The following is a 13065-nucleotide window of genomic DNA, read 5'->3' on the forward strand; positions in this document are numbered from 1 at the left end:
CGAATAACCCAAAATAGTGTAATTATCATTCCAAAGAAGAAATGTAATTTATTTGTGTTTTGATGATTCTTCTCCCAATCCGATATGTTTTCCCAATAACTTTCCAACCAAGCGACATGAAAGTTGACGATGTGAAAAGGCACAACAAATCCAAGGTGGCTCGAAAAATCCATATTATAGATGAAGAAGATTTGGCGCCTTCGGCGCCTCGTAGGGAAGATGGCGGAGCGTGAGAGGGTGGATTCCCTGGTCGCTTGGTCGGCCTCGGTCCGGCCCTTGCTCGCAGCTTCCTACGCTTCCTTTGATGCTTCTGATGTCCCACAGCTCGTGGCGTCCATTTTGAAGAGGTATCCGAGCGCCGTCGCGTGCCGGCCACTGACGATGAATTATCTTCACAACGCCGTAACGGTGCTCGGCTTGCGGTTGTGTACGAGATTGGGCTCCGGCCCACCCGCCTGCTGACTAGGCGAGGCCGGCTTCTTCCGCAAGGCCTTGCTGACTTGCTGAAAGTCGCATTGACGAAGATTTGTTGTTATTTGTTTCGATCGAAAGATGTGCAGGACGAGGGTTAGCCTCGGAGACATGATGATGATGATGATGATGATGATGATGATGATGATGAGGTTTACCTTACTTGAGGAACCTACACGTTATTTACAAAATGAATTGTAAACATTGAACATTGTTCCTTGAAGTAATGTGAGCTGGTGAGTGTGTCCACTCTGCGGTTTATTAAATGAGCGAAACGTGAATATGAAATGAAACATTCGGGTGTAGTAATACGTCTCGTGTAATTAATACGTGTATAATGTAATTAGTACGTGTATAATGTAATTAGTACGTGTATAATGTAATTAATACGTGTATAATATAATTAGTACGTGTATAATGTAATTAATACGTGTATAATGTAATTAGTACGTGTATAATGTAATTAGTACGTGTATAATGTAATTAATACGTGTATAATATAATTAGTACGTGTATAATGTAATTAATACATGTATAATGTAATTAGTACGTGTATAATGTAATTAGTACGTGTATAATGTAATTAATACGTGTATAATATAATTAGTACATGTATAATGTAATTAATACGTGTATAATGTAATTAATACGTGTATAATATAATTAGTACGTGTATAATGTAATTAATACGTGTATAATGTAATTAATACGTGTATAATGTAATTAATACATGTATAATGTAATTAGTACGTGTATAATGTAATTAATACATATATAATATAATTAGTACGTGTATAATGTAATTAATACGTGTATAATGTAATTAATACGTGTATAATATAATTAGTACGTGTATAATATAATTAGTACGTGTATAATGTAATTAATACGTGTATAATGTAATTAATACGTGTATAATATAATTAGTACGTGTATAATGTAATTAATACGTGTATAATCTAATTAACACGTGTATAATGTAATTAACACATGTATAATGTAATTAACACGTATATAATGTAATTAATACGTTTATAATGTAATTAATACGTGTATAATATAATTAGTACGTGTATAATGTAATTAATACGTGTATAATGTAATTAATACGTGTATAATGTAATTAATACATGTATAATGTAATTAGTACGTGTATAATGTAATTAATATGTGTATAATTTAATTAGTACGTGTATAATGTAATTAATATGTGTATAATCTAATTAATACGTGTATAATGTAATTAATATGTGTATAATCTAATTAATACGTGTATAATGTAATTAATACGTGTAGAGTAATTAATACGTGTAATGTAATTAATACGTGGAGTGTAATTAATACGTGTATAATGTAATTAGTACGTGTATAATGTAATTAGTACGTGTATAATGTAATTAATACGTGTATAATGTAATTAATACGTGTATAATGTAATTAATACGTGTATAATGTAATTAACACGTGTATAATGTAATTAACACGTGTATAATGTAATTAACACGTGTATAATGTAATTAACACGTGTATAATGTAATTAACACGTGTATAATGTAATTAACACGTATATAATGTAATTAATACGTTTATAATGTAAATAGTACGTGTATAATGTAATTAATACGTGTATAATCTAATTAGTACGTGTATAATCTAATTAGTACGTGTATAATGTAATTAATACGTGTATAATCTAATTAATACGTGTATAATGTAATTAATACGTGTAGAGTAATTAATACGTGTAATGTAATTAATACGTGTAGAGTAATTAATACGTGTAATGTAATTAATACGTGTCGTGTAATTAATTCGGAGTGTAATTAATACGTGTGATGTAACTTATACGTGTAATGTAATTAATACCTGTAGAGTAATTAATACGTGTAATGTAATTAATACGTGGAGTGTAATTAATACGTGTAATGTAATTAATACGTGGAATGTAATTAATGCGTGTAGTGTAATTAATACGTGTCGTGTAATTAATTCGGAGTGTAATTAATACGTGTGATGTAACTTATACGTGTAATGTAATTAATACGTGTAGAGTAATTAATACGTGTAATGTAATTAATATGTGTATAATCTAATTAATACGTGTATAATGTAATTAATACGTGTAGAGTAATTAATACGTGTAATGTAATTAATACGTGGAGTGTAATTAATACGTGTATAATGTAATTAGTACGTGTATAATGTAATTAGTACGTGTATAATGTAATTAATACGTGTATAATGTAATTAATACGTGTATAATGTAATTAATACGTGTATAATGTAATTAACACGTGTATAATGTAATTAACACGTGTATAATGTAATTAACACGTGTATAATGTAATTAACACGTGTATAATGTAATTAACACGTGTATAATGTAATTAACACGTATATAATGTAATTAATACGTTTATAATGTAAATAGTACGTGTATAATGTAATTAATACGTGTATAATCTAATTAGTACGTGTATAATCTAATTAGTACGTGTATAATGTAATTAATACGTGTATAATCTAATTAATACGTGTATAATGTAATTAATACGTGTAGAGTAATTAATACGTGTAATGTAATTAATACGTGTAGAGTAATTAATACGTGTAATGTAATTAATACGTGTCGTGTAATTAATTCGGAGTGTAATTAATACGTGTGATGTAACTTATACGTGTAATGTAATTAATACCTGTAGAGTAATTAATACGTGTAATGTAATTAATACGTGGAGTGTAATTAATACGTGTAATGTAATTAATACGTGGAATGTAATTAATGCGTGTAGTGTAATTAATACGTGTCGTGTAATTAATTCGGAGTGTAATTAATACGTGTGATGTAACTTATACGTGTAATGTAATTAATACGTGTAGAGTAATTAATACGTGTAATGTAATTAATACGTGGAGTGTAATTAATACGTGTAGAGTAATTAATACGTGTGGAGTAATTAATACGTGGAATGTAATTAATACGTGGAGTGTAATTAATACGTGTAGAGTAATTAATACGTGTAATGTAATTAATACGTGGAGTGTAATTAATACGTGTAGAGTAATTAATACGTGTAGAGTAATTAATACGTGGAATGTAATTAATACGTGTGGTGTCTTTAATATGTCGTGTAATTAATACGGAGTGTAATTAATACATGTAATGTAATTAATACGTGTAGTGTAATTAATATGTGTAATGTAATTAATACGTGGAATGTAATTAATACATGTGGTGTCTTTAATATGTCGTGTAATTAATACGGAGTGTAATTAATACGTGTAATGTCATTTATACATGTAATGTAATTAATGCGGAGTGTAATTAATAGGTGTCATGTAATTAATACTTGTCGTGTAATTAATACGTGGAATGTAATTAATACGTGGAATGTAATTAATATGTGTAGTGTAATTACTACATGTAATGTAATTAATACGTGGAATGTAATTAATACCTGGAGTGTAATTAAAACGTGGAGTGTAATTAATACGTGTAATTAATACGTATAGTGTAATTAATACGTGTAATGCAACAAGAAGTCCTCATTTGCTTTGTACCTAGTTAATGATCGTTAACATTAATAACCTTCATCTGCATCCAAAAAGAAGCGAAGTGAAGTGAAGATCCATCTTTGATCGTCCATTGTTGTTTTGGGAGAAAATAATGTCAGCAGTGCAGACGTGTAAATAGAGGAGGTTGATGGTGTGTGATGTAAACATGATTAATGTGTAAATAGAGGAGGTTGATGGTGTGTGATGTAAACAGGATTAATGTGTAAATAGAGGAGGTTGATGGTGTGTGATGTAAACATGATTAATGTGTAAATAGAGGAGGTTGATGGTGTGTGATGTAAACATGATTAATGTGTAAATAGAGGAGGTTGATTGTGATTCATGTGTGAATAGAGGAGGTTGATTGTGTTTGATGTAAACGTAATTCATGTGTGAATAGAGGAGGTTGATTGTGTGTGATGTAAACATGATTAATGTGTAAATAGAGGAGGTTGATTGTGATTCATGTGTGAATAGAGGAGGTTGATTCTGTGTGATTCATGTGTGAATAGAGGAGGTTGATTGTGTTTGATGTAAACGTAATTCATGTGTGAATAGAGGAGGTTGATTGTGTGTGATGTAAACATGAATGATGTGTAAATAGAGGAAGTTGATAGTGTGTGATGTAAACTTGATTGTGTGTGATGTAAACATGATTGATGTGTAAATAGAGGAGGTGATGGTGTGTGATGTAAACATGATTAATGTGTAAATAGAGGAGGTTGATGGTGTGTGATGTAAACATGATTAATGTGTAAATAGAGGAGGTTGATTGTGATTCATGTGTGAATAGAGGAGGTTGATTGTGTTTGATGTAAACGTAATTCATGTGTGAATAGAGGAGGTTGATTGTGTGTGATGTAAACATGATTAATGTGTAAATAGAGGAGGTTGATTGTGATTCATGTGTGAATAGAGGAGGTTGATTCTGTGTGATTCATGTGTGAATAGAGGAGGTTGATTGTGTTTGATGTAAACGTAATTCATGTGTGAATAGAAGAGGTTGATTGTGTGTGATGTAAACATGAATGATGTGTAAATAGAGGAGGTTGATAGTGTGTGATATAAACTTGATTGTGTGTGATGTAAACATGATTGATGTGTAAATAGAGGAGGTTGATTGTGTGTGATGTAAACATGATTGATGTGTAAATAGAGGAGGTTGATTGTGTTTGATGTAAACATGAATGATGTGTAAATAGAGGAGGTTGATGGTGTGTGATGTAAACATGATTGATGTGTAAATAGAGGAGGTGATGGTGTGTGATGTAAACATGATTGATGTGTAAATAGAGGAGGTTGATTGTGTGTGATGTAAACATGATTGATGTGTAAATAGAGGAGGTTGATTGTGTTTGATGTAAACATGAATGATGTGTAAATAGAGGAGGTTGATGGTGTGTGATGTAAACATGAATGATGTGTAAATAGAGGAGGTTGATAGTGTGTGATGTAAACTTGATTGTGTGTGATGTAAACATGATTGATGTGTAAATAGAGGAGGTGATGGTGTGTGATGTAAACATGATTGATGTGTAAATAGAGGAGGTTGATTGTGTGTGATGTAAACATGATTGATGTGTAAATAGAGGAGGTTGATTGTGTTTGATGTAAACATGAATGATGTGTAAATAGAGGAGGTTGATGGTGTGTGATGTAAATATGATTGATGTGTAAATAGAGGAGGTTGTTTGTGTGTGATGTAAACATGATTGATGTGTAAATAGAGGAGGTTGATTGTGTTTGATGTAAACATGAATGATGTGTAAATGGAGGAGGTTGATGGTGTGTGATGTAAACATGATTGATGTGTAAATGGAGGAGGTTGATTGTGTGTGATGTAAACATGATTGATGTGTAAATAGAGGAGGTTGATTGTGTTTGATGTAAACATGATTAATGTGTAAATGTATGAGGTTGGGTGTGTTTGCTGTAAACATGATTCATGTGTAAATAGAGGAGGTTGATTGTGTGAATGGAGGAGGTTGATTGTGTTTGATGTAAACATGATTCATGTGTGAATAGAGGGGGTTGATTGTGTTTGTAAACATGATTCATGTGTGAATAGAGGAGGTTGATTGTGTTTGATGTAAACATGATTCATGTGTGAATAGAGGAGGTTGATTGTGTGATTCATGTGTGAATAGAGGAGGTTGATTGTGTGATGTAAACATGATTAATATGTAAATAGAGGAGGTTGATTGTTTGTGATGTAAACATGATTTATGTGTGAATAGAGCAGGTTGATTGTGATTCAAGTGGGAATAGAGGAGGTTGATTGTGTGAATGGAGGAGGTTGATTGTGTTTGATGTAAATGTGATTCATGTGTGAATCGAGGAGCTTGATTGTGTGATGTAAACATGATTAATGTGTAAATGTAGGAGGTTGATTGTGTTTGCTGTAAACATTATTCATGTGTAAATAGAGGAGGTTGATTGTGTGTGATGTCAACATGATTCATGTGTTAATAGAGGACGTTGATTGTGTTTGATGTAAACATGATTAATGTGTAAATAGAGGAGGTTGATTGTGTGTGATGTCAACATGATTGATGTGTGAATAGAGGAGGTTGATTGTGTGTGATGTAAACATGATTCATGTGTTAATAGAGGAGGTTGATTGTGTTTTATGTAAACATGATTAATGTGTAAATAGAGGAGGTTGATTGTGATTCATGTGTGAATTGAGGAGGTTGATTGTGTGTGATTCATGTGTGAATAGAGGAAGTTGATTGTGTGAATAGAGGAGGTTGATTGTGTTTGATGTAAACGTAATTCATGTGTGAATGGAGGAAGTTGATTGTGTGAATAGAGGAGGTTGATTGTGTGTGATGTAAACATGATTCACGTGTGAAGAGAGGAGGTTGATTGTGTGTGATGTAAACAAGATTCATGTGTTAATAGAGGAGGTTGATTGTGTTTTATGTAAACATGATTAATGTGTAAATAGAGGAGGTTGATTGTGATTCATGTGTGAATTGAGGAGGTTGATTGTGTGTGATGTAAACATGATTAATGTGTAAATAGAGGAGGTTGATTCTGTGTGATTCATGTGTGAATAGAGGAGGTTGATTGTGTTTGATGTAAACGTAATTCATGTGTGAATAGAGGAGGTTGATTGTGTGTGATGTAAACATGATTAATGTGTAAATAGAGGAGGTTGATTGTGATTCATGTGTGAATAGAGGAGGTTGATTGTGTGTGATGTAAACATGAATGATGTGTAAATAGAGGAGGTTGATAGTGTGTGATGTAAACTTGATTGTGTGTGATGTAAACATGATTGATGTGTAAATAGAGGAGGTGATGGTGTGTGATGTAAACATGATTAATGTGTAAATAGAGGAGGTTGATGGTGTGTGATGTAAACATGATTAATGTGTAAATAGAGGAGGTTGATGGTGTGTGATGTAAACATGATTAATGTGTAAATAGAGGAGGTTGATTGTGATTCATGTGTGAATAGAGGAGGTTGATTGTGTTTGATGTAAACGTAATTCATGTGTGAATAGAGGAGGTTGATTGTGTGTGATGTAAACATGATTAATGTGTAAATAGAGGAGGTTGATTGTGTTTGATGTAAACGTAATTCATGTGTGAATAGAGGAGGTTGATGGTGTGTGATGTAAACATGATTAATGTGTAAATAGAGGAGGTTGATGGTGTGTGATGTAAACATGATTAATGTGTAAATAGAGGAGGTTGATGGTGTGTGATGTAAACATGATTAATGTGTAAATAGAGGAGGTTGATTGTGATTCATGTGTGAATAGAGGAGGTTGATTGTGTTTGATGTAAACGTAATTCATGTGTGAATAGAGGAGGTTGATTGTGTGTGATGTAAACATGATTAATGTGTAAATAGAGGAGGTTGATTGTGATTCATGTGTGAATAGAGGAGGTTGATTGTGTTTGATGTAAACGTAATTCATGTGTGAATAGAGGAGGTTGATTGTGTGTGATGTAAACATGATTAATGTGTAAATAGAGGAGGTTGATTGTGATTCATGTGTGAATAGAGGAGGTTGATTCTGTGTGATTCATGTGTGAATAGAGGAGGTTGATTGTGTTTGATGTAAACGTAATTCATGTGTGAATAGAGGAGGTTGATTGTGTGTGATGTAAACATGAATGATGTGTAAATAGAGGAGGTTGATAGTGTGTGATGTAAACATGATTGATGTGTAAATAGAGGAGGTGATGGTGTGTGATGTAAACATGATTGATGTGTAAATAGAGGATGCTGATTGTGTGTGATGGAAACATGATTGATGTGTAAATAGAGGAGGTTGATTGTGTTTGATGTAAACATGAATGATGTGTAAATAGAGGAGGTTGATGGTGTGTGATGTAAACATGATTGATGTGTAAATAGAGGAGGTGATGGTGTGTGATGTAAACATGATTGATGTGTAAATGGAGGAGGTTGATTGTGTGTGATGTAAACATGATTGATGTGTAAATAGAGGAGGTTGATTGTGTGAATGGAGGAGGTTGATTGTGTTTGATGTAAACATGATTCATGTGTGAATAGAGGGGGTTGATTGTGTTTGTAAACATGATTCATGTGTGAATAGAGGAGGTTGATTGTGTTTGATGTAAACATGATTCATGTGTGAATAGAGGAGGTTGATTGTGTGTGATTCATGTGTGAATAGAGGAGGTTGATTGTGTGATGTAAACATGATTAATATGTAAATAGAGGAGGTTGATTGTTTGTGATGTAAACATGATTCATGTGTGAATAGAGCAGGTTGATTGTGATTCAAGTGGGAATAGAGGAGGTTGATTGTGTGAATGGAGGAGGTTGATTGTGTTTGATGTAAATGTGATTCATGTGTGAATCGAGGAGCTTGATTGTGTGATGTAAACATGATTAATGTGTAAATGTCGGAGGTTGATTGTGTTTGCTGTAAACATTATTCATGTGTAAATAGAGGAGGTTGATTGTGTGTGATGTCAGCATGATTCATGTGTTAATAGAGGAGGTTGATTGTGTTTGATGTAAACATGATTAATGTGTAAATAGAGGAGGTTGATTGTGTGTGATGTCAACATGATTGATGTGTGAATAGAGGAGGTTGATTGTGTGTGATGTAAACATGATTCATGTGTTAATAGAGGAGGTTGATTGTGTGTGATGTAAACATGATTAATGTGTAAATAGAGGAGGTTGATGGTGTGTGATGTAAACATGATTAATGTGTAAATAGAGGAGGTTGATGGTGTGTGATGTAAACATGATTAATGTGTAAATAGAGGAGGTTGATGGTGTGTGATGTAAACATGATTAATGTGTAAATAGAGGAGGTTGATTGTGATTCATGTGTGAATAGAGGAGGTTGATTGTGTTTGATGTAAACGTAATTCATGTGTGAATAGAGGAGGTTGATTGTGTGTGATGTAAACATGATTAATGTGTAAATAGAGGAGGTTGATTGTGATTCATGTGTGAATAGAGGAGGTTGATTCTGTGTGATTCATGTGTGAATAGAGGAGGTTGATTGTGTTTGATGTAAACGTAATTCATGTGTGAATAGAGGAGGTTGATTGTGTGTGATGTAAACATGAATGATGTGTAAATAGAGGAGGTTGATAGTGTGTGATGTAAACTTGATTGTGTGATGTAAACATGATTGATGTGTAAATAGAGGAGGTGATGGTGTGTGATGTAAACATGATTGATGTGTAAATAGAGGAGGTTGATTGTGTGTGATGTAAACATGATTGTGTAAATAGAGGAGGTTGATTGTGTTTGATGTAAACATGAATGATGTGTAAATAGAGGAGGTTGATGGTGTGTGATGTAAACATGATTGATGTGTAAATAGAGGAGGTTGATTGTGTGTGATGTAAACATGATTGATGTGTAAATAGAGGAGGTTGATTGTGTTTGATGTAAACATGAATGATGTGTAAATGGAGGAGGTTGATGGTGTGTGATGTAAACATGATTGATGTGTAAATGGAGGAGGTTGATTGTGTGTGATGTAAACATGATTGATGTGTAAATAGAGGAGGTTGATTGTGTTTGATGTAAACATGAATGATGTGTAAATGCACCACGTTGAGGCTGTGTGATGTAAACATGATTGATGTGTAAATAGAGGAGGTTGATTGTGTGTGATGTAAACATGATTGATGTGTAAATAGAGGAGGTTGATTGTGTTTGATGTAAACATGAATGATGTGTAAATGGAGGAGGTTGATGGTGTGTGATGTAAACATGAATGATGTGTAAATAGAGGAGGTTGATAGTGTGTGATGTAAACTTGATTGTGTGTGATGTAAACATGATTGATGTGTAAATAGAGGAGGTGATGGTGTGTGATGTAAACATGATTGATGTGTAAATAGAGGAGGTTGATTGTGTGTGATGTAAACATGATTGATGTGTAAATAGAGGAGGTTGATTGTGTTTGATGTAAACATGAATGATGTGTAAATAGAGGAGGTTGATGGTGTGTGATGTAAATATGATTGATGTGTAAATAGAGGAGGTTGTTTGTGTGTGATGTAAACATGATTGATGTGTAAATAGAGGAGGTTGATTGTGTTTGATGTAAACATGAATGATGTGTAAATGGAGGAGGTTGATGGTGTGTGATGTAAACATGATTGATGTGTAAATGGAGGAGGTTGATTGTGTGTGATGTAAACATGATTGATGTGTAAATAGAGGAGGTTGATTGTGTTTGATGTAAATATGATTAATGTGTAAATGTATGAGGTTGGGTGTGTTTGCTGTAAACATGATTGATGTGTAAATAGAGGAGGTTGATTGTGTGAATGGAGGAGGTTGATTGTGTTTGATGTAAACATGATTCATGTGTGAATAGAGGGGTTGATTGTGTTTGTAAACATGATTCATGTGTGAATAGAGCAGGTTGATTGTGTTTGATGTAAACATGATTCATGTGTGAATAGAGGAGGTTGATTGTGTGATTCATGTGTGAATAGAGGAGGTTGATTGTGTGATGTAAACATGATTAATATGTAAATAGAGGAGGTTGATTGTTTGTGATGTAAACATGATTTATGTGTGAATAGAGCAGGTTGATTGTGATTCAAGTGGGAATAGAGGAGGTTGATTGTGTGAATGGAGGAGGTTGATTGTGTTTGATGTAAATGTGATTCATGTGTGAATCGAGGAGCTTGATTGTGTGATGTAAACATGATTAATGTGTAAATGTAGGAGGTTGATTGTGTTTGCTGTAAACATTATTCATGTGTAAATAGAGGAGGTTGATTGTGTGTGATGTCAACATGATTCATGTGTTAATAGAGGACGTTGATTGTGTTTGATGTAAACATGATTAATGTGTAAATAGAGGAGGTTGATTGTGTGTGATGTCAACATGATTGATGTGTGAATAGAGGAGGTTGATTGTGTGTGATGTAAACATGATTCATGTGTTAATAGAGGAGGTTGATTGTGTTTTATGTAAACATGATTAATGTGTAAATAGAGGAGGTTGATTGTGATTCATGTGTGAATTGAGGAGGTTGATTGTGTGTGATTCATGTGTGAATAGAGGAAGTTGATTGTGTGAATAGAGGAGGTTGATTGTGTTTGATGTAAACGTAATTCATGTGTGAATGGAGGAAGTTGATTGTGTGAATAGAGGAGGTTGATTGTGTGTGATGTAAACATGATTCACGTGTGAAGAGAGGAGGTTGATTGTGTGTGATGTAAACAAGATTCATGTGTTAATAGAGGAGGTTGATTGTGTTTTATGTAAACATGATTAATGTGTAAATAGAGGAGGTTGATTGTGATTCATGTGTGAATTGAGGAGGTTGATTGTGTGTGATGTAAACATGATTAATGTGTAAATAGAGGAGGTTGATTCTGTGTGATTCATGTGTGAATAGAGGAGGTTGATTGTGTTTGATGTAAACGTAATTCATGTGTGAATAGAGGAGGTTGATTGTGTGTGATGTAAACATGATTAATGTGTAAATAGAGGAGGTTGATTGTGATTCATGTGTGAATAGAGGAGGTTGATTGTGTGTGATGTAAACATGAATGATGTGTAAATAGAGGAGGTTGATAGTGTGTGATGTAAACTTGATTGTGTGTGATGTAAACATGATTGATGTGTAAATAGAGGAGGTGATGGTGTGTGATGTAAACATGATTAATGTGTAACAGAGGAGGTTGATGGTGTGTGATGTAAACATGATTAATGTGTAAATAGAGGAGGTTGATGGTGTGTGATGTAAACATGATTAATGTGTAAATAGAGGAGGTTGATTGTGATTCATGTGTGAATAGAGGAGGTTGATTGTGTTTGATGTAAACGTAATTCATGTGTGAATAGAGGAGGTTGATTGTGTTTGATGTAAACGTAATTCATGTGTGAATAGAGGAGGTTGATTGTGTGTGATGTAAACATGATTAATGTGTAAATAGAGGAGGTTGATTGTGTTTGATGTAAACGTAATTCATGTGTGAATAGAGGAGGTTGATGGTGTGTGATGTAAACATGATTAATGTGTAAATAGAGGAGGTTGATGGTGTGTGATGTAAACATGATTAATGTGTAAATAGAGGAGGTTGATGGTGTGTGATGTAAACATGATTAATGTGTAAATAGAGGAGGTTGATTGTGATTCATGTGTGAATAGAGGAGGTTGATTGTGTTTGATGTAAACGTAATTCATGTGTGAATAGAGGAGGTTGATTGTGTGTGATGTAAACATGATTAATGTGTAAATAGAGGAGGTTGATTGTGATTCATGTGTGAATAGAGGAGGTTGATTGTGTTTGATGTAAACGTAATTCATGTGTGAATAGAGGAGGTTGATTGTGTGTGATGTAAACATGATTAATGTGTAAATAGAGGAGGTTGATTGTGATTCATGTGTGAATAGAGGAGGTTGATTCTGTGTGATTCATGTGTGAATAGAGGAGGTTGATTGTGTTTGATGTAAACGTAATTCATGTGTGAATAGAGGAGGTTGATTGTGTGTGATGTAAACATGAATGATGTGTAAATAGAGGAGGTTGATAGTGTGTGATGTAAACATGATTGA

The 13065-nt window shown here is 33.3% G+C and overlaps 1 protein-coding gene across 1 annotated transcript in view; it reads left to right on the forward strand.

The window, feature by feature from the left end:
- Positions 1 to 188: 188 nt before the first annotated feature.
- UBR4 (ubiquitin protein ligase E3 component n-recognin 4) overlaps positions 189 to 13065 on the forward strand; it is a 155349-nt gene continuing 142472 nt past the window's right edge. Inside the window, exon 1 of the mRNA XM_085844959.1 lies at positions 189 to 347. Within this exon, the coding sequence (XP_085701085.1) occupies positions 220 to 347 (128 nt within the window). The 5' untranslated portion in view covers positions 189 to 219. The remainder of the gene's footprint in view (positions 348 to 13065) is intronic.

Source organism: Eptatretus burgeri, chromosome 11, assembly GCF_056783735.1.
Source record: "Eptatretus burgeri isolate ZD-2024b chromosome 11, Ebu_testis_v1, whole genome shotgun sequence".
Lineage (NCBI taxonomy): Eukaryota > Metazoa > Chordata > Myxini > Myxiniformes > Myxinidae > Eptatretus > Eptatretus burgeri.